Source organism: Panulirus ornatus, chromosome 1 (assembly GCF_036320965.1).
Source record: "Panulirus ornatus isolate Po-2019 chromosome 1, ASM3632096v1, whole genome shotgun sequence".
Taxonomy (NCBI): Eukaryota; Metazoa; Arthropoda; class Malacostraca; order Decapoda; family Palinuridae; genus Panulirus; species Panulirus ornatus.
In genome coordinates, this window is record NC_092224.1 from 86,169,292 (window position 1) to 86,191,489 (window position 22,198).

The window sequence follows — 22,198 nt, forward strand, 5'->3', positions numbered from 1 at the left end:
ACGCCAAGAAACAGACAAAGAATGGGCTATCCACACATATACATTTTCATTCTATAGCTCAGTCCTCTGTTCTTAACGCAACCTTGCTGGCAAGGAAAACGTCGAATATGTATGGGAAAAAAAAATGCACCGAAACCACAGCTCCCTATCTGCATGCAGGCCCCACAGACCTTTCCATGGTTTACCCCAGATGTTTCACATACCCTGGGTCAGTCCACTGACAGCACGTCGACCCCAGTATACCACATAATTCCAGTTCACTCTATTCCTTGCATGCTTCTCATCCTCCTGTATGTTCAGGCCCTGATCGCTCAAAATCTTTTTCACTCCAACTTTCACCTCCAACTTGGTCTCCCGCTTCTCCTTGTTCCCTCCACCTCTGACACATATATCCTCATTGTCAATCTTTCCTCACTCATTCTCTCCATGTGACCAAATCATTTCAACACACCCTCTTCTGCTCTCTCAACTATATTCTTTATTTCCACACATCTCTCTTACCCTTTCATTACTTACTCAATCAAACCATCTCACACCACTCATTGTCCTCAAACATTTCATTTCCAACACATCCACTCTTCTAGATACAACCCTATCTATAGCCCATGCCTCACAACCATATTACATTGTTGGAACTACTATTCCTTCAAACATAACCATTTTTCCTCTCCAAGATAATATTCTCTCCTTCCACACTCTTCAGTGCTCCCAGAACCTTTGCCCCCTTCCCCATCCTGTTACTCGCTTCTGCTTCCATGGTTCAATCACTGCTAAGTCCACTCCCACATATCTAAAACACTTTAGTTCCTCCAATTTTTCTCCATTCAATCTTACATCCCAATCACATCCTTCAACCCTACTGAACCTAATAACCTTGCTCTTATTCACATTCACTCTCAACTTTCTCGTCAACTTTCTCCTTTCACACACTTTCCCAAACTCAGTCATGAACTTCTGCAGTTTCTCACTTGAATCAGCTACTAGAGCTGTATCAATGGCAAACAAAAATTGACTCACTTCCTAGGCCCTCTCAACCACAACATATTTGCCCCTCTCTCCAAAGCACTTGCATTTACCTCCCTAACCAACCCATCCATAAACATCAAACAACTATGGAGACATCACGCACCCCTGCTGCAGACTGACATATACTAGGAACCAATCACTCTCCTCTCTTCCTACTTGTACACATGCCTTTACATCCTTATCAAAAACTTTTCACTGCTTCTAGCAACTTTCCTCCCACACCATATACTCTTAAGACCTTCGACAAAGCATCTCTATTAACTCTTATCATAAGCCTTCTCCAGATCCATAAATGCTACATATAAATCCATTTGTTTTTCTAAGTATTTCTCACACATATTCTTCAAAGCAAACCCCTGATCCACACATGCTCTACCACTTCTGAAACCACACTGCTCTTCCCCAATCTGATGCTCTGTGCATGCCTTCAATCTCTTAATCAATACCATCCCATAAAATTTCCCAGGAATACTAAACAAACTTACACATCTGTAGTTTGAACAATCACCTTAATCCCCAATGCCTTTGTACAATGGCACTATGCATGCATTCTGCCAATCCTCAGGCACTTCACCATGATCCATACATACATTAAATATCTTTACCAAACAATCAACATCACAGTCACCCCCTTTTCTAATACATTTTACTGCAGTAACATCCAAAACTGCCACTTTGCCAGATTTCATTTTCCTCAAAGCTTTCAGTACCTCTTCTCTCTTAACCAAACCAATCTACCTGACCCTCTCACTTTGCACACCACCCCAACCAAAACACCCTATATCTGCCACTCTATCATCAAACACATACAAGAAACCTTCAAAATACTTAGTCCATCTCCTTCTCACTACCTGTTAATACTTCCCCACTTGCCCCCTTCACCAATGTTCCCATTTGTTCTCTTGTCTTATTCACGTTATTTACCTCCTTCCAAAACAACTTTTATTCTCCCTAAAGTTTAATGATACTCTTTCACCCCAACTCTCATTTGCCCTCTTTCTCAACCCTTGCACATTTCTCGACCTCCTGCTGCTTTCTTTTATACATCTCCCAGTTATTTGCACTCCTTCCTTGCGAGTATTGTCCACAGGCCTCTCTTTTCTCTTTCAATAACAACTTTACTTCTTCATCCCACCACTCACTACCCTTTCTAATCTCCCCACCTCACCTTTCTCAAGCCACATGCATCTTTTGCACAAGCTTCCCTAAATGCATCCCATTCTGCACCCACTCCCTTCACATCATTTGCTCTCACCTTTTGCCATTCTACACTCAATCTCTCCTGATACTTCTTCACACAAGTCTACTTTCCAATCTCACTTACTCTCACCACTCTCTTCTCCCCAACATTCTTCCTTTTTGAAAACCTCTAAAAATCTTCACCTTCACTCCACACAGTGATGAGACACCACTTCAGCTGCCCCTCTCAGCACATTAACTTCCAAAAATCTCTCTTTTACATGCCTATCAATTAACACACAATCTAATAATGCCCTCTGACCATCTCTCCTACTCACATACACATACTTATGTATATCTTTTTAAACCAGGCATTCCCAATCATCAGCCCCTTTTCAGTACACAAATCCACAAGCTCTTCAACATTCCATTTACAACACTGAATACCCCATATACACTAATCATACCCTCTACTGCCACATTAGTCACCTTCGCATTTAAATCACCCATCACTAAAACCCAGTCTCGGGCATCAAAGCTGCTGACATACTCACACAGCTGCTCCCAAAACACTTGCCTCTCATGATGTTTCTTCTCATGACCAAGTGCATAAGCATCAATAATCACCAATCTCTCTCCATCCACTTTCAGCTTTACCCACATCAATCGAGAATTTACTTTCTTCCACTCTATCACATACTCCCATGTCAGCGAGGTAGTGTCAGGAAACAGAAGAACAATGGCCCATCCACTCATACACATATATGTATATATATAAATATTTCCATACATATTTGCCATTTTCCGCATTAGGAAGGTAGTGTTAAGAACATAGGACTGAGGATTAAACCAGGGCATGTGAAGCATCTGGGGTAAACCATGGAAAGTTTTGTGGGTCCTGGATGTGGAAAGGGAGCTGTGGTTTTGGTGCACTACACATGAGAGGTAAAGTCTGAATGTGGAAGAATGTAGCCTTCGCTGTCCTTTCCTAGCGCTACCTCACGCACCCGTTGAGGGAGGGAGGTGTCATTTCATGTGTGGCGTCCTAGCTACATCTCTTTGTTGTATATCAACTGACTGTTATATTTCTCTCTTGTCTCCACTGATGATGTGATTATTACACAAAAGTGCACTTGGGAACTCATCATGTTTCATTTTCCCCGTGGACTTTTAGGAATATTTATTATTATTATTATCATTATTATCATTATCATTATTATTATCATTATCATTATTATTATTATCATTATTATTATTACTATCATTATTATCATTATGATTATTACACTTTGTCACTGTCTCCTGCGTTAGCGAGGTAGCGCAAGGAAACAGAAGAAAGCATGGCCCAACCCACCCACATACACACGTATATACATACACGTCCACACACAGCACATATACGTACCTATACATCTCAATATATACATATATATACACACAGACATACACATATATACACACATAATTCATACTGTCTGCCCTTATTCATTCCCATCGCCACCCCACCACACATGAAATGACAACCCCCTCCCCCCACATGTGCGCGAGGTAGTGCTAGGAAAAGACAACAAAGGCCACATTCGTTCACACTCAGTCTCTAGCTGTCATGTATAATGCACTTGTTATTGTTATAACTTGTTATCACCTCCCCATTAGCCCTCTTCACTGAAGTTCCCATCTGTTCCCTTGTATTACGCACTTTATTTACCTCCTTCCAAAACATCTTTCTATTCTCCCTAAAATTTAATGATACTCTCTCACCCCAACTCTCATTTGCCCTCTTTTTCACCTCTTGCACCTTTCTCTTGTCCTCCTGCCTCTTTCTTTTATACATCAACAAAGGCCACATTTCTTCACAGTCACTCTCTAGCTGTCATGTATAATGCACCGAAACCACAGCTCCCTTTCCACATCCAGGCCCCACACAACTTTCCATGGTTTACCCCAGACTCTTTACACACCCTGGTTCAATCCACGGACAGCACGTCGACCCCGGTATACCACATCGTTCCAATCCACTCTATTCCTTGCACGCCTTTCACCCTCCTGCATGTTCAGGCCCCAATCACTCAAAATCTTTTTCACTCCATCCTTCCACCTCCAATTTGGTCTCCCACTTCTCCTCGTTCCCTCCACCTCTGACACATATAACCTCTTTGTCAATCTTTCCTCACTCATTCTCTCCATGTAACCAAACCATTTATCTATCACACTTAAACTTAATTGCTGTCTCCTGTGCTAGCGAGGCAGCACAAGGAAACAGATGAAAGAATGGCCCGTTACGGGAATGAATAAAGGCAGCAACCATGAATTATGTACATGTGTATATAAGTATATGTCTGTGTATGTATACGTTGGAATGTGAAGGTATGTATATGTGCATGTGTGGACGTGTATGTATATACATGTGTATGAGGGTGGGTTGGGCCATTCTTTCATCTGTTTCCCTGCGCTACCTCGCTAATGCGGAAGACAGCAACAAAGTATAATAAATAGCATGTGTATGGGCATGTATGTATATATGTGTTGGAAAGGATCACAATTTAGTGTGTGATCACCTATAGTCCTATGAGTCCACAGGGAAATAAAACATGATAAGTTCCCAAGTGCACTTTCATGTAATAATCACATCATCAGGTGAGATACAAGATAAAAATATAAGTCAGTTGATATACAATGACGGGATGTAGCTAGGACATCCTAGCTATGTCTCTTTGTTGTATATTAACTGACTTATATTTCTATCTCCCCTGATGATGTGATTATTACACGAAAGTGCACCTGGGAACTTATTATGTTTCCTTTCCTCGTGGACTTGTAGGAGTATATGTGTGTGTATATGAATGGATGGATCTTTCTTTGTCTACTTCCTGGTGCTACCTCACTAATCCAGGAAACAGTGCTGCCTCACTGGGGAATGCTATTTCGCGTGTGGCGGGGAGGTGATGGGAATGGATGATTGCAACAAGTATGGACATTTACATGTGTACATATGCATATGTAAGTGTATATATATATATGTATGTCAACATTGTAATGTATATGTATGTATATGTACGTGTGTGGGCGTTTATGTATATACATGTGTATGTGGATGGGTTGGGCCATTCCTCATCCATTTCCCTGCGCTACCTTGCTAACGTGGGACACGGCGGTTAAGTATAATAAGTATACTTAAATATGAATATATACACACACAAATGTCCACAAACCCCACCAACAAATGGTAACACTCCAAGCAGGAGGTCACCTTTGAAGATAAATCAATATCAGCTGATGGAAAGAAATACATTATCACTAAGGCCCATCCCTTCCAGAGGAAGCTCAGTACACCCTGCTCTCACATGGATGAGGGAGTCCCACATAACTAACTATCTTTGAGTACATAAAAAAAATAAAATAAGAAATTATTACACCTCTGCCACTTTCAATCTTAAGTGAATCAATACTTTCAACTAAAATCCAGTGATTGATTATCAAGTAGAATCTAGTAACCCCATATGATTAGTATGAAATGCATGAGCCATAACATGAACAATATCATCAAGGGTTTTATATAATGAACTAACTTAAAAAGATGACAATGAAGAAAAATTTCCTTACCTGTAAAGCTACCTTTCTCTCATTAATAAAATCCCTGTCAGTATTTCCAAACACTTTCTTGGGAGGAAGTTGTGGCAACACAGCATTCCCTACTTTCAGAGATGCATGGAGCTGTGCAAAGTCTGAATATCTGTGGCTCACAGACCATCTAGTCTCTATATCTGGGATTCGCCAAACCTCAAGCAAATATTCCTGTGGATGTAAAAACCTTTAAAAGATATGTATCAGAAGCATATCATGACAACTTCTAGAGATTTACCTGTGTATTACCATACTTCAACTTCATCAAAAACATAGTTAATTAATAATGCAATATGAGTTGTCCAAATGGCACAAACACTTACTCTGCTGACACTGTATAGAATGGGCAGCCACTATACACTGTTCACAGTACAGCAAAAAGCACCATGAAATGCTTTCCAGTAAAACTTATGAATCTTCTGTTTAGTGGCAAATTTTTAAAATGTTCATAAAATCCACATAAAACTATATACACAGCCACAATTCAAGCTGCAAAGTACTCTGTGGGTGATAATGCATCTAGTGATGACAAAAATATATTAATCAACAATTTGCTTGCCGGAGAAAAATGAGACTTGAGTCATTCGAAACCGAGTTAGGTGGATCATGCTAGTCTGAATCTGTCCAAATATGATGTATCAAGCAAGTCATGGATTCACAGGATGATTCAAACAAACTCAGAGAAGTCAGGAATAATATAATATTCAAGTGACAGCACAGCACAAGACATGGTCATTATGGATTTTTTGTAGAGAGATGTAAATGTCAACATACAGAGCCCACACTAAATCTATGTGCTAAGCTCACAGTTAAAGGATACTGGGCAAACAGTGTCAATTATGAATCAGCATTCAAAACTGACACTTTAAACAAATCAAGTCATCCAGTTCTGGTATGAAGCATCTCTAAAAACTTTAAATTTTTCTACAATAGCTAATGTAGTCATAGCAGGCATTAAAAACTGCAAACAACATACAAGATTATAACATCTGCTCTAATTCTTTAATTCAAAACACACCATAACAGGCACTAAAAGCAGCAACATGCTGGAATACAAATCTAACACCTGAATAATCAATGACGTTAAAATATCTAACATTATGTTTCAAGATAATTAGACTATTCTCTTATACTCACTTACAAGATGGAAAATAGAACACATTTGTGTAACAGACATGCAAATGAACACAGCACTAATGAAAAGGTTATAACAATATCAGACAGTAGGCAACATTAAAAGAAGTATCATTACAGCATATCCAGCTTGTTTTATCATAATTACTGTCTATTTTGCATCAACAAGTAATCTTACTGTTCCTTATCCCTTGAGAAACTGCGAAAGATTAGATGTGTCTCCTTTCTTTTCCTACAAATAATGTATGAATGTGAATTGTTAGTCACTGCTGCCAAGGTTGAGAATCATGCACTACTGTGAGCATTTTGAAACTCATGGCATAAAGAAAATGACATCTGGTGCTATCTCTACAGGGAGCAGTTTTGTGTCTTCATTTGTGCATTAGTTTAAATAAGGTTCCATCTATTAACATAGCCATAAGGTGAGTTTTCCAATCTATTCCACAGCCATAAATTAAGTTTTTTATCTTCATTCACAGTTTTTGGGCTATACGCCTTAAAATTTGCCAACATGTAAGAGAGAAGAGTGATGGGTGATCTCAACACCACTTTTAAGTTTTTAAAAACAATTCTTCAAAAGATATAAGGACAGAAAAACCAAAGAACTTAACACAAAATTAAGCATGAATCTTGTTAATAAGAGATGTAGAGTAGTTTTACATTATAAGGATCATGAATGAAAGGAATAAATTGGAAAAGACATGGTAATCAAGGACAGCATATATAAGTTTAAAAGGTTAAACGACAGTAGATAATGTCCCAAAGGTGGGGCCCTATGAATGTAAAACTCCCTCCCCATTCAGTACAAATAGGTTATTAACACTGAAGAAGGAGAATGACAGCAAGTTTGGTATATTTTGAGCATGTTAATAAGCATTAAGGTAAATTTCAGCCCAACATGAGATCTGGCAAGAGTTTGATCAGTTTTGTTGGTCTATAATACTGTTTCACTTACATGTGCCTCACATTTTACCGAATCATTAAAGCCCTTAAACCACTTTTCACTGAGGAATAAAATAATTTATCAAATCACGCTCCTCTGGGATACATCATTTTAACTACACATATGGTGTCTATTGATCTGTTTTTTATTTATTTCTGTGGTGCCTCAGAACTGGTACATGCCATCAGATGATACACAACAATAATCTAAATAAAACGCTTAAATCCTTATTTCCATACCCAGTAATCATTTCCTAAGGGTAGGACCAGGTCCCAAACTAAATCACAAGTATTCAAAAATTGCAAAATTATCAGATTTTCCTTATTTTGAATAAACAATGGATCTTTTGTTTGTGGAGGACCTTGTGTTTCCATGCATCTATTAAGCTAATTTTACCTTTACATGCTTTAACACCCCAAAATTATCAGATTTTCCTTTTGTAGATAAATTATTGACCAATAGTAAGCGGAGTTCTTTGAGTCTCGATATATCTTGTAAGCATATATATATTCTACGTGCTTTAACCCCTACTTCCCTCTGAGTCCTTCTAAGTTTAGTAGTTCTTTGAGCTACTAATATCACAAATTCTGTAATATCTCTGGTAATTTCACATTAGTGGAACTGAGTATCTACGTTACGAGTATATCGTGAAAATTTCTGATGTATCAATATGGTTAGCTGGCACATTAATGGGGACAGTTTTCTGCAAGTCTGTACACAATATGTTTGGAAAAATAACTTACTATGTGTCCGTCGCTATTTTGGGCGTCTGTAATATTACATACTAATGGTTTCGAGTCATCTGTCCATAATCTATCGTCTTTTTTCTTCTCAAATACGGACATTCTGGAATCTAGCTTGTTCTTGGGTAGACTGAAGATTATCGGAAAAATATTTACACCAGATTCTAGCTCATGACGCAAATCTCCACAGGACTATGTCGTGTATCTTGGTAATCACTTCGCATCAGCTGATTATGGTAAACACCCACCAAGTGTCAAACGAGAGACTATTGTTCACCATCGTTGAAAGGCTTAATCTCTATACAATACAAAAAAAAAAAAAATAGAAATATTTTTTTTCTTTATTTCATATCAGAATGACAATATCAATTTATTCAGATTAACAATATCACGTTATGAAGCTTTCACCTAAAGCGAATGTTAAAGGTAAACAAACAGGTGTCATCATTGTATTTGCTAGTCTCACAGATTACCACAAAAGGAGCGAACTAATCTACCGGCAATATATATATATATATATATATATATATATATATATATATATATATATATATATATATATATATACGTTTTTAGTAAAGGTCCTGGGGTTACCACACGATCCCTAATCTACGAATCACATAACTACCTCTTTGAAGCATTCGCTGATGTAAATCCCATCTTAGACATCTTGAATTTCAGTTTCCTCTCTGATAATCGATTGGGCTTCCGTAAAACGAGATCTACTGGTATTTTTTCCTATCTTAATAATGTCTCGTCATTGTCCTAATCTTATGTAGTTGCCCTTGACATATCCAAAGCTTATGACAAGGCGTTGCATCGGAGTTTCCTCTATAAGCTCCTCTCTTTTGGCCTCCCTTCCTCGATTTGCTCCTTTATATCTGAGCTTTCTTCCTGAGTGATCTATCTCTGTGACTGTTGATGGATCGGCCTTTCCCCCTTTCTCTATCAACAACGATGTCCCTCGAGTTTCTGACTTGTCTCTTACAATTTTCCTTCTTTTTATCAACAATTTGTATTTTTTAAAAATGATCAAATGCACTCATACGCTGATGAATGAACAATGCATTCCTCCACATCCTTAATTCTGCTCCTTATACTCTTACTCGATCTGCATCTCCTCTCGACACAAATTAATCATAAACTCTGACAGGATATCTCAGTGGGTTAGACGAATTCTTTACAAGTTTAATACCCTCAGGACCTAGTCTCTAAACATTTCTCTATGGAATATTCCTCAACTTTCCTTTCGACTTTGACTCTCCGACTCTCCAGTAAATCCACTTTTTGACTCGATGTACATACTTTATATTACTGTAACACTTACGCCATCTTGCAAACTCCACATTACGGAAATAGCTAAGTCTACCCCTATGAACCTGAGAGTCCTGTTTTGATGTCAAATTTCTTTTCTTTCAAACAACAGTTGTTCCGTTTTAACCAAGGATTGATTCGACCTTGTATGAAGAACTGCTCTCACATCTCGGGAAGTTCTAGCTCTACATCCTTACTTGACAGATTTGGGTCAAAAGTGGTCCGAATTATAAATTCTCCAAGGATAACGTCGAAACTTGATCAATTTGCCCGACGCTGTAATGCAGGTTCACTTTCCCTCATATGCGCAATTACTGTGGTGTTTGCTCCAGAAGCTGGTGGCATGTGTGCCCCCACCATTTAGAAAATAGCTGAATTTGTATGTTTCATTTGTGGATTTGGAGAGAGTATACGATAGGTTTGTTAGAGATGCTTTGTGGAAGGTCTTAAGATTATACGGTGTGGGAGAAAAGCTGCTAGAAGCTGTGAGAAGTTTTTATCAAGGGTGTAAGGCTTGTGTAAAAAGGGAGAGTGAATGGTTTCATATATGATAAATCGGAAGCAACGAGAAACTACACAAAAGCCTGAAATTTTCTATTTTTGCAGTGATCCAATGAGAATAGTCGGTAGCAAAACAGTAAATGCATTATCAATAAGAAAACAGTAAGACAAAAAAAAGGAACTCTCAGTCCCGCTTGCGCATGTGTGTACCGTTGTGCAATTTTGTGTTCGTGTGTGTACCTGCACGTGTGTGACTCCACGTGCGTCTTTTCATGTATGACTCCGCGTGCGTCTTTTCATGCGTGTATGGGTCCACGCATGTCTGTTTCTGTGCACCCGTATCCTGACCGTGTGCACACGTCCACGGGTGTTTGATACCACGGGACCAAGTATGATGTGCGTTTATGTCTACTAATTTGTTATCCTATTTTTGGATGTGAGGATGAAGCTTTACTCTCCTGGGGAATCATGTCCTACCTTGATGCTTAGAGATTATACTGCATTCTGAATCTCCCAGTGATATCAGCATTTACATTTTTTTTTTTTTAGATCAAAATGGTAAAACCTGGAGTCTTCCATACGCAGCACATAATTATTTTCTTGATTTTTTTCCCCCTACCGCTATACTTGAATATCTTTACAAGAGTTCGAACATGGTATGAAATCCAGTCTCATCGATATGTCGATTAATCCAGACTTTCCACCAATGTTGCAGTCTCTATTCGATGGGTATCAGTCTAGTTAAACAGTAATTACAAATTTTGGAGGAAATAGAAAAAAAAATTCTGTATGTGCAAGGTCATAGTTATTGGGAAATACACGATTTGGAAGAGAGTTCCAAAGCTTTGAAGTGTAGGGAAAGAAACAGTTCTCAAAACGGCCCACCCTTGAGTTGTCAATGGTCACACAGTAGTTATGTGATGCGGCAGCTTGCCGAGTATTCCGTGGTGGAACTTGTGGTGGTCGAGTATAAGCAAACAACCACAGTACTACTTAATGAAGAGCGTATTAAGTTTTGAACTTAGCCTAGAAGAGTTTATAAGTTGGATCGCTTTCAACTTGGTCAAGTTAGGATGCAGAGCTAGCACCACCCCAGATGTTAAAAGCAGCTCTCCCTACAAGGACGAATCAATCCTTCGTTTAAACGGAGTGATTGTTCAAAAAAAAAAAAAAAAAATCGACATCTAAATTAGACTCCTAGTTTCACACGGCCTCCGAGACGAATTTCATCAGGGGGTACAAAGTTTCTTTCGGGTTCGCTTCCCTTCTCCATTTATCATCCTGTTTTAATCTACTACGGCTTTATGTCATGTGCTTTAAGAATATTTTGACTACGTTGGCTCACACAAAATGTGAAGGTTAGTCTTCAATATATGAATTTTCTGAAATTCCGGGAAATTCGCGGATCCCCTTTTGGACCCCTGCACCCTCTTCTCATTGGCCGTGAGTTTTCATATGTTATATTGTTAAACAATCACTTTAGATGTTATCTTGCAATACTTTTACTACATTCTAAATTAATTTTGGAAAGAGGGAAGCGGGAAATGCACTTCAAAGTACCGTCCTACCAGTCTTATCTTTGCTCTCGATAGAATGTCAGGAAAAATAATTAACGGAAAAAATCTACTTATTTTCAAATGATAAACTAATAACCGATAATCATCTTGGTTTTCCTGATAAAAAACAGTGCTTAAAGAATCGAAGAAAATTCTTTAATCATCCATATACAAACTGGGCCTCTATAAATGCTATCAAAACCTCTATAAATGCATCAAAACTCAGACTTACAAAAAGATTTCGACATTGGAAAGATCTTAAATAAGATTTAAGCTCACGCATAGAAATGAAATCCCAGCATGGATAGCGGGAGGCTCTATAAAGTAATTACCTATTAATTACCTCTATAAAGTAATTACCTATATAATCCTCGGATCCGTACATCTCATTACCTATATAATCCTCGGATCCGTAAATCTCATTACCTATATAATCCTAGGATCCGTACATCTCATTACCTATATAATACTAGGATTCGTACACCTCATTACCTACAGAGGTGATTTGAAAAATGGTTCATAACTAGAATTTCAAAATTTACCAACAACACGGATACAAGGAATAAAGCTCAGTCAAAAGACGACTGCATGGGATTCTATCGTATTTCAGGCAAATTAATAAAATGGTCAGTGACATGGTCAATGGTCTTCAGAGTAGAGAAATGCAATGTGATGCAGGTCGGTCTGAAAAATATCATTTACAAATATATGATGCTTGGTAAGCCATTACTAGAAATGTAAGGGGAAAATTATATTAAGTGATAATCAGTAATGACCGTAAACATGTTAATATCAAGGTACACATGATAACGCACACACACACAAAAAAAATGTTGAGTGTCACAGTTACATAAACCACAAAGAGGATAACATAATCTTTACTCAGACCTCATAATACGCTGTTCATCCGACTTCATGAAAGATGAAGAAAAACTCAAATGGATACAAAGATAATAAACTAAATGCACTAGGCCTCTGGAATAAGCCTTGCCAAAAAGGTCTGAGAGATCTATAAACTATTTTCATTTTGAAAGATGTATCAAATTTTCGGAATACTCCGACAGCACAATACAAGAAAAACATTTCACATTCGCTGTAGATTCAAATCATAAAATGGTATAAAATCAAAAGGAAGTAGGTACAATACTGACCTAATAAGAGAATCTTTAGGAGCAAAGTTGTAGATATGAATACTATAAATAACTTTAATCAACAGCTAGATAAGTACATTAATGATGAAAAGCACCAATAAGTTTCATTAAAAAGGAAATATACTCATTAAGATTTCGTTATTTTTTCATACTTGATGGCCGTTTCTCGCGTTAGCAAAGGTTTTTTTCAGGAAAAGGCAAAGAAAGGCCACATCCGTTCACATGAATACTCTCGCTGTCATGTGCAATGTATTGAATCTCAGCTCCCTATCCACAATCAAGCCCTACATACCTTTCCCTGATTTATACAGGACGCCTTACATGCCCTGGCTCTGGCACTGACAGCACGTCAACCCCGGTATACCACATCGTTCCATTTCACTATATCCCTTCCATGCCTTTCATCCTCCTGGATGTTCTGGGACCAATCGCTCCAAATCTTTTTCCACTCCGTCCTTCCATCTCCAATCTAGTCTCCCCGTTCTCCTTGTCCCCTCCACCTCTGATACATATATCCTCTTTGTCAACCTTTCCTCACTCATTCTCTCCATATTGCCAAACATCTCCAGAAAACCCTCTTCAGCTCTCTCTACCACACTCATTTTATTACCAAACATTTCTCATATGAATAAATACATAAATGGATCGACCATACTGTTCACAAATCATTGCATGACGTAATTATTTTGCCATATCGCTTATTTATGTAATGTTCTGATTTCTATTCTTTCCGTTCAAGCATGCGATTCTTTCGTTTCCATTCGAGACGCTACTCACTGCTTGGGAGAGGAGTGATGGTACACTACTCACTGCTTGGGAGAGGAGTGACGGGACACTACTCACTGCTTGGGATAGGAGTGACGGGACACTACTCACTGCTTGGGATAGGAGTGATGGTACACTACTCACTGCTTGGGAGAGGAGTGACGGGACACTACTCACTGCTTGGGAGAGGAGTGATGGTACACTACTCACTGCTTGGGAGAGGAGTGACGGGACACTACTCACTGCTTGGGAGAGGAGTGATGGTACACTTCTCACTGCTTGGGAGAGGAGTGACGGGACACTACTCACTGCTTGGGAGAGGAGTGACGGGACACTACTAACTGCTTGGGAGAGGAGTGACGGCAACCAGCTTTCCCGTAGTTGTCCATTATACCACGGCACAAATGACCATTCTGGCTTGAGGAGTTTGCACTCCATCTTTAACTTCGCCATTTCCTACACCGGTAATATGAATTCATAAACCCAAATCAGTCACAAGTTTTTGTTCAGAAACATTTTTTTCGTATCCTCTGGAACGCGTCTGAATCCTTCTGATAACGTTAGTCGATTCTGTTCAAATCACTCGCATTATAATTTCCTCAAGAGCTTGCTGTGTACACCCTCTCGTTAGAACACTAACCCAAGGCAATTTAAAGAAGTCTTGAGTGAATCATATGATCACATTCGTATAAATATTGGCTTCTGGTTTAACTACCATCACATCACTTTAACGAATACATCACACGTCAGGGTGTACGACAACCCACGTCTTACCCTTACGTAAGTCAGGTTACAACTGCTGCTGGTGTTTACCCGTAGTCATACCTGAGCTGAGGGTGGGGGTTCAAATGGCTGTTATAGGTCATAGCCGGCAGTTTGACCATCGAACCAACTTATCGAGTTTCATTTTCCCCGAGGATTAATAGGAATATATATGTATGTATGTATATATATATATATATATATATATATATATATATATATATATATATATATATATATATATATATATATATATGAAAAATGTAAGAAACAATTTAGAAAACTGAAACTTCTAGCTTGAAATGAATGAAAAAATGAATGTCACATAATGGTTCAACCTCTGGCTATGGAAAAAGGAAATGTATAATTTATTTACACAAACGTCAATAGCAGTTCTCATCAATTTAACCACTGTATCAATAAGCTTCAATGTCTAAGCTACATTTTTTCTCCAATTTCACTATTTTCTTGTCAAAACACCATGTATAAAAACTATCACTCTTCGATAACAGACACCGGCTCGATCAGTCAGTCCTCACGGTTCTTAGGAATAACATGGCCTTTCCACAACAGCGTTATGATCAATAAATTCATTATAAGAAATATTATTTGCATCATGGATATGCTGGATTATATTGTATGTGGTTTTGGTAGAAGACCATAATTTACTTGTTACCTTATTTTGGCGTTTGTTGCTCTAGATCTTGTATTTTTTTCGACCTTAGGTTCTCAGACATTTTTAAATGGTAATTTCACGAATCTTCGATTTTTTTATAGTTATTCATTATGTCAAGTAAATACAGAGTGGTCGAAAAGAAGACAGTGGAATATCCTAAATAAAAGATCGAGCTAGAAAAAAATTAAATACAATTCCTTTCCTTGGGGATAGGGGAGGAAGAATACTTCCCACGTATTCCCTGCGTGTCATAGAAGGCGACTAAAAGGGGAGGGAGCGGGGGGCTGGAAATCCTCCCCTCTCGTTTTTTTTTTTTTTTTATTTTCCAAAAGAAGGAACAGAGAAGGGGGCCAGGTGAGGATATTCCCTCAAAGGCCCAGTCCTCTGTTCTTAACGCTACCTCGCTAACGCGGGAAATGGCGTATAGTTTGAAAAAAAAAAAGAAACCTTTGCCAAATCTCTAACAATACTTATCAAAATCTCTAAGGTGAACAAATATTGCATTAAATTCTTCACCATACCTAACACTATCTTTATGCTGTTTAACCCTATGAACATTCCAAGTTTGACCTTTGTAGATTAGAAACTGATCACTCTCTTTACAGGGAATATTGTACATACAACCCTTATTCATTCTCGTCGCCACCCCGCCACACATGAAATTAAAACCCCCTTCCCCCGCATGTGCGCGAGGTAGCGATAGGAAAAGACAACAAAGGCCACATTCGTTAACACTCAGTCTCTAGCCGTCATGTATAATGCACCAAAACCACAGCTCCCTTTCCACATCCAGGCCCCACAAAACTTTCCATGGTTTACCCCCAGATGCTTTACATGCCCTGGTTCAATCAATTGACAGCACGTCGACCCCGGTATACCACGTCGTTCCAATTCACTCTATTCCTTGCATGCCTTTAGCCCTCCTGCATGTTCAGTCCCCAATCGCTCAAAATCTTTTTCACTCCATCCTTCCCCCTCCAATTTGGTCTCCCACTTCTTGTTCCCTCCACCTCTGACACATATGTCCTCTTTGTCAATCTTTCCTTACTCATTCTCTCCATGTGACCAAACCATTTCAAAACACCCTCTTCTGCTCTCTCAACCACACTTTTTTTTATTATCACACATCTCTCTTCCTCTTTCATTACTTACTCTATCAAACCACCTCACACCACATATTGTCCTCAAACATCTCATTTCCAACACATCCACCCTCCTCTACACAACTCTATCTATAGCCCATGCCTCGCAGCCATATAGCATTTTTGGAATCACTATTCCTTCAAACATACCCATTTTTGTTTTCCGAGATAATCTTCTCACCTTCCACACATTTTTCAACGCTCCCAGAACTTTCGCCCCCTACCCCACCCTATGACTTACTTCCATTTCCTTGGTTCCATCTGCTGCCAAATCCACTCCCAGATATCTAAAACACCACTTCCTCCAGTTTTTCTCCATTCAAACTTACCTCCCACACACTTTCACACACTTTACCAAACTCAGTCACCAGCTTCTGCAGTTTCTCACATGAATCAGCCACCAGCTCTGTATCATCAGCGAACAACAACTGACTCACTTCCCAAGCCCTCTCATCCACAACAGACTGCATACTTGCCCCTCTCTCCAAAACTCTTGCATTCACCTCCCTAACAACTCCATCCATAAACAAATTAAAAAACGATGGAGATATCATGCACTCCTGCCGCAATCCGACATTCACTGAGGACCAATCACTTTCCTCTCTTCCTCCACATACACATGCCTTACTTCCTCGATAAAAACTTTTCACTGCTTCTAACAACTAGCCTCCCACACCATATGTTCTTAATACCTTCCAAAGAGCATCTCTATCAACTCTATCATGTGCCTTCTCCAGATCCATAAATGCTACATACAAATCCATTTGCTTTTCTAAGTATTTCTCACATACATTCTTCAAAGCAAAAACCTGATCCACACATCCTCCCACTTCTGAAACCACACTGCTCTTCCCCAGTCTGATGCTCTGTACATGCTCTCACCCTCTCAATCAATACCCTCCCATATAATTTCTCAGGAATACTCAATAAACTTATACCTCCATAATTTGAGCACTCACCTTTATCCCCTTTGCCTTTGTACAATGGCACTATGCATGCACTCTGCCAATCCTCAGGCACCTCACCATGAGTCATACATACATTAAATGTCCTTACCAACCAGTCAACAACACAGTCGCCCCCTTTTTTAATAAATTCCACTGCAGTACCATCCAAACCTGCTGCCTTGCTGGCTTTCATCTTCCACAAAGCTTTTACTACCTCTTCTCTGTTTACCAAATCATTCTCCCTTACCCTCTCACTTCGCACATCACCTCGACCAAAATACCCTATATCTGCCACTCTATCATCTAACACATTCAACAAACCTTCAAAATACTCACTCCATCTCCTTCTCACATCACCACTACTTGTTATTACCTCCCCATTAGCCCCCTTCACCAATGTTCCCATCTGTTCTCTTGTCTTATGCACTTTATTTACCTCCTTCCAAAACATCTTTTTATTCCCCCTAAAATTTAATGATACTCTCTCACCCCAACTCTCATTTGACCTCTTTTTCACCTCTTGCACCTTTCTCTTGACCTCCTACCTCCTTCTTTTATACATCTCCCACTCATTTGCACTATTTCCCTGCAAAAATTATCAAATGCCTCTCTCCTCTTTCACTGATAATCTTCTTCTTCATCCCACCACTCACTACTCTTTCTAATCTGCCCACCTTCCACACTTCTCATGCCACAAGCATCTTTTGCACAAGCCATCACTGCTTCCCTAAATACATCCCATTCCTCCCCCACTCTCATTACATCCTTTGTAGAGCTCTAACCTTTTTCCATTCTGCACTCAGTCTCCCCTGGTACTTCCTCACATGTCTCCTTCCCAAGCTCACTTACTCTCACCACTCTCTTCACCCCAACATTCTCTCTTCTTTTCTGAAAACCTCTACAAATCTTCACCTTCACCTCCACAAGATAATGATCAGACATCCCCCAGTTGCACCTCTCAGCACATTAACATTATACTTTATCGCTGTTTCCTGCATCAGCAAGGTAGTGCCAGGAAACAGAAAAAGAATGGCCCATCCACTCATACACACATGTATACATAAACCCACACACTCACATATACATAAATATACATATCAACTTATGCATACATATACACAGACATATACATAAATACTCAAGTATATATTCATACTTGGTTGCCTTCATCCATTTCTGTCGCTACCCCACCTCACAGGAAGCAGCATCGTTACTCCCCGCTTCAGCAAGGTACTGCCAGGCCAGGAAAACAGACAAAAAGGCCACATTCGTTCAAACTCAGTCTCTAGCTGTCATGTGCAATGCACTGAAACCATAGCTCCCTGTCCACATCCAGGCCCCACAAACCTTTCCATGGTTTACCCCAGATGCTTCATATGCCCTGGTAGAGTCATTGACAGCACATCAACCTTCAACCCCGGTATACCACATCGTTCCAATTCACTCTATTCCTTGCACACCTCTCACTCTCCTGTATGTTCAGGCCTTGATTGCTCAAAATCTTTTTTGCTCCACCCTTCCACCTCCTATTTGGTCTTCCGCTTCTCCTTGTTCCCTCCACCTGTGACACATATATCCTCTTTGTCAATCTTTCCTCACTCATTCTCTCCATATATCCAGATCATTTCAACACTCTTTTCTGCTCTCTCAACCACACTCTTTTTATTTCCACACATCTCTCTTACCCTTTCATTACTTAGTAAATCAAACCACCTCACCCCATGCATTAACCTCAAACATTTCTTCTCTAACACATCCACCCTCCTCTGTACAACCCTATCTACAGCCCATGCCTTGCAACCATACAACATTGTTGGAACTACTATTCCTTCATACATATCCATTTTTTCCTCTCTGAGATAACGTTCTCTCCTTCGACACATTCTTCACCGCTCCCAGAACCTTCACCCCCTCCCACACCCTGTGACTCACTTCCACATCCATGGTTCCATTCACTGCTAAGTCCACTCCCAGATATCTAAAACACTTCACTTCCTCCAACTTTTCTCCAATCAAACTTACATCCCAACTAACTCGTCCAGCAACCCTGCTGAACCGAATAACCTTGCTCTTATTCACATTTGCTCTCAATTTTCTCCCCCTCACACACTTTTCCTCATTCACTAGCTTCTGCAGTTTCATCATTCTGTGTTAGCTAGCTAACACCAGGAACAGACGAAGAAAACCGCATCCCCTCACATCCATTGTCTACCTTTAGTGGGAGTGTGTTATCATAATTGCATTCCAAACTGACAGGTCTAAAAATGCCAGCAGATAGTGGGAGATAGGTGATTATCATTGCATATGTACTGGCCATTAGAAGAAAGAGCATGAGAAGTAAGTATTCTGTGAGCAGATGAGTAAGTGTGTCAGCAGTTTTGATGCAAGAGACTGGGTATCAATGATGAGTGATTTGAATTCATGTGACATTTGAGGGTATAATTGGTGTACATGGGGTATTCAGTACAGTAAATGAAAATGGTGAACAGCTTGTGGAGTTCTGTGCTGAAAAAGGACTGGTGATTGGGAGTACCTGGTTTAAAAAGGGGGGCAAACACAAGTACACGTACATGAGAAGGAGAGATGGTCAGCCTGCGTTACTGAATTACAAATGATTGATAGGTTTGTAAAGGAGAGACTTTTGGATGTGAATATGCTGAGAGGGGCAACTAGTGGGATGTTTGTTTACTACTATGTGGGGGGCTAGGGTGAACATTAGAGGTTTATGGAAAAGTGGAAACATTATGGATGAGACAAGAGTGGTGAGAGTAAGTGAGCTTGGAAAAGATATTTGTGGGAAGAAATACAATGAGAGACTGAGTGCAGAATGGCAAAAGGTCAGAATAAATGAAGCGAGGTGTGTGAGTGAGGAATGGAAGGTATTTAGGGAATCGGTGCTTGCATGTGTGAGAGATGCATGTGGCATGTGAAAAGTGTTAGGTAGGCAGAAAGTTTATTGAGTGGTGGGATAAAGAAGTGAAGTTACCAGTGAAAAGAAAAAATGGTGTATTTATGATACTTACAGGGAAGGAGAGCATATGACTGAAAGATGTATAAGTTAAAGTGGCAGGAAGTCAAGAGGTAGCTGCAAGGGTTGAAAAGGAGGGTGAATGAGAGTTGGGGTTGGTATTAGTTAAATATGAGGATAATAAGATGTCTCAGAAGGAGGTTAATAATGTGTGAAAAACGAGAACAAATAGGAACATCGATGAAGGGGGTGAAATGGGAAGAAGGAATAGAGTGGAAAGGAGATAGAGTGAGTATTTTGCAGGACTGTTGAATGTGGTTGATAATCATAATTGATTGGAAGGCAGATGTAGGGTGTTTAGGTTGGGATTATATGCGAAGAAAGAGAATCACGGAGATTGGTTTTGTGAAGAGGTGTGAAAGCCTTACATACAAGAAATGTGACAAGGCAGCTGAATTTCTTTAGGTAGGGAGTGACTGGGTTGTTGATTGGTTAATTAGGACTTTCAATGTATGGGGCCTGAGGATTGCTGGAATGCATGTATAATGCCATTAAATAAAGACAAGAGGGATAAAGGTAAATGTTCAAACTACAGATGTATGAGTTTGTTGAGTGTATCTGGTAATTTTGTTTGAAAGAGTAGTAAATGAGCAGATGAAGGTACGTACACAGCATCAGATTAGAGAGGAATGGTGTGGTTTCAGAAGCGGTAGAGGATGTGTGGAGAAATATTTAGAGAAACATGTAATTTTATGTGACGTTTATATATTGGAGATAGCATATGATATGGTTGATACAGATGCCTTGTGGAAGGTCTTAAGGATTTATAGTGTGAAAGGAAAGCTGCTATAAAAAAAATGAGAACATTTTATCAAAGGTGTAAGGCATGCGTACGAGTAGGAAGAGAGGAGGGTGAGTGGCTCCAAGTGAAGTCAGGTCTGCAGCAGGGGTGTCTGATGTCACTATGGCTGATCAATTTGTTTATGGATGGGATGATGAGGAAGGAGAATGCAAGTCTTGGAGAGAGGAGTGAGTATGTAGTCTGTAAGGGATGATGGGGACCTGAGAAATGAGTCAGTTGTTTGCTGAAGATACATACAGCACTAGTGACATATTCAAGTGAGAACTGCAGAAGCTGGTGACTAATTTTGGAAGAGTGTTTGAAAGGATTTAGTTGGAAGTAAATATAAAGACTGAATTAGAAATATTAATTTAATTATCACACATCTCAAACTACTCTTAGTTAAACACTGAAAGTAGGCTATAGGTTCTGTAAGATAATTTCCTTATTATGGATGAGTTAGGGAACATTTTACAACAATCAGTCATACCAGTGATATATAGGATATATGTTTGAAACATGCAGGTTGTATAACTCCTCATGAATGTTGGAGTTGTGTCCCTCAAAAGACAAGGCAATCCATGTCTGTTTTAAGTCACATGGACATGTTGTGAATAAGGGTTTAATCAAATTCCAGTAATTTTCTTAAGCTCAAAAGTCCCATTACTAAGCTGGAAAATTGCTGAATAGTATTATCACCAGGTGACAGGTTCAGATCAGTGTACATGAAGACATGAAAACCACATAAAGTGGTGGGGGTGGTTGGGGGGGAGGGGGGCAGAGAGGTAGAAGCATTGCACATGACACTACCCTAAACTACTTACATGGAACTGTAACCTGAAATAGAATATCTCCTAATGTGCTCTGGCCTGTGGTTGGATTACAAGTTGTGTTAAGTACAACCTCACTGCACACTCATTAACATT

General features: G+C 39.4%; 1 protein-coding gene across 2 annotated transcripts in view; it reads right to left on the reverse strand.

Moving 5' to 3' along the window:
* LOC139750434 (PX domain-containing protein kinase-like protein) overlaps nt 1–8,895 on the reverse strand; it is an 87,624-nt gene extending 78,729 nt beyond the window's left edge. For both annotated transcript variants that reach the window (XM_071665247.1, XM_071665238.1), the window contains exons 1-2: nt 8,650–8,895; nt 5,809–6,000 (exon numbers count right to left, since the gene is read on the reverse strand). In XM_071665247.1, the coding sequence (XP_071521348.1) occupies nt 5,809–6,000; nt 8,650–8,751 (294 nt within the window). In that variant the 5' untranslated portion in view covers nt 8,752–8,895. The remainder of the gene's footprint in view (nt 1–5,808; nt 6,001–8,649) is intronic.
* Nucleotides 8,896–22,198: the final 13,303 nt, after the last annotated feature.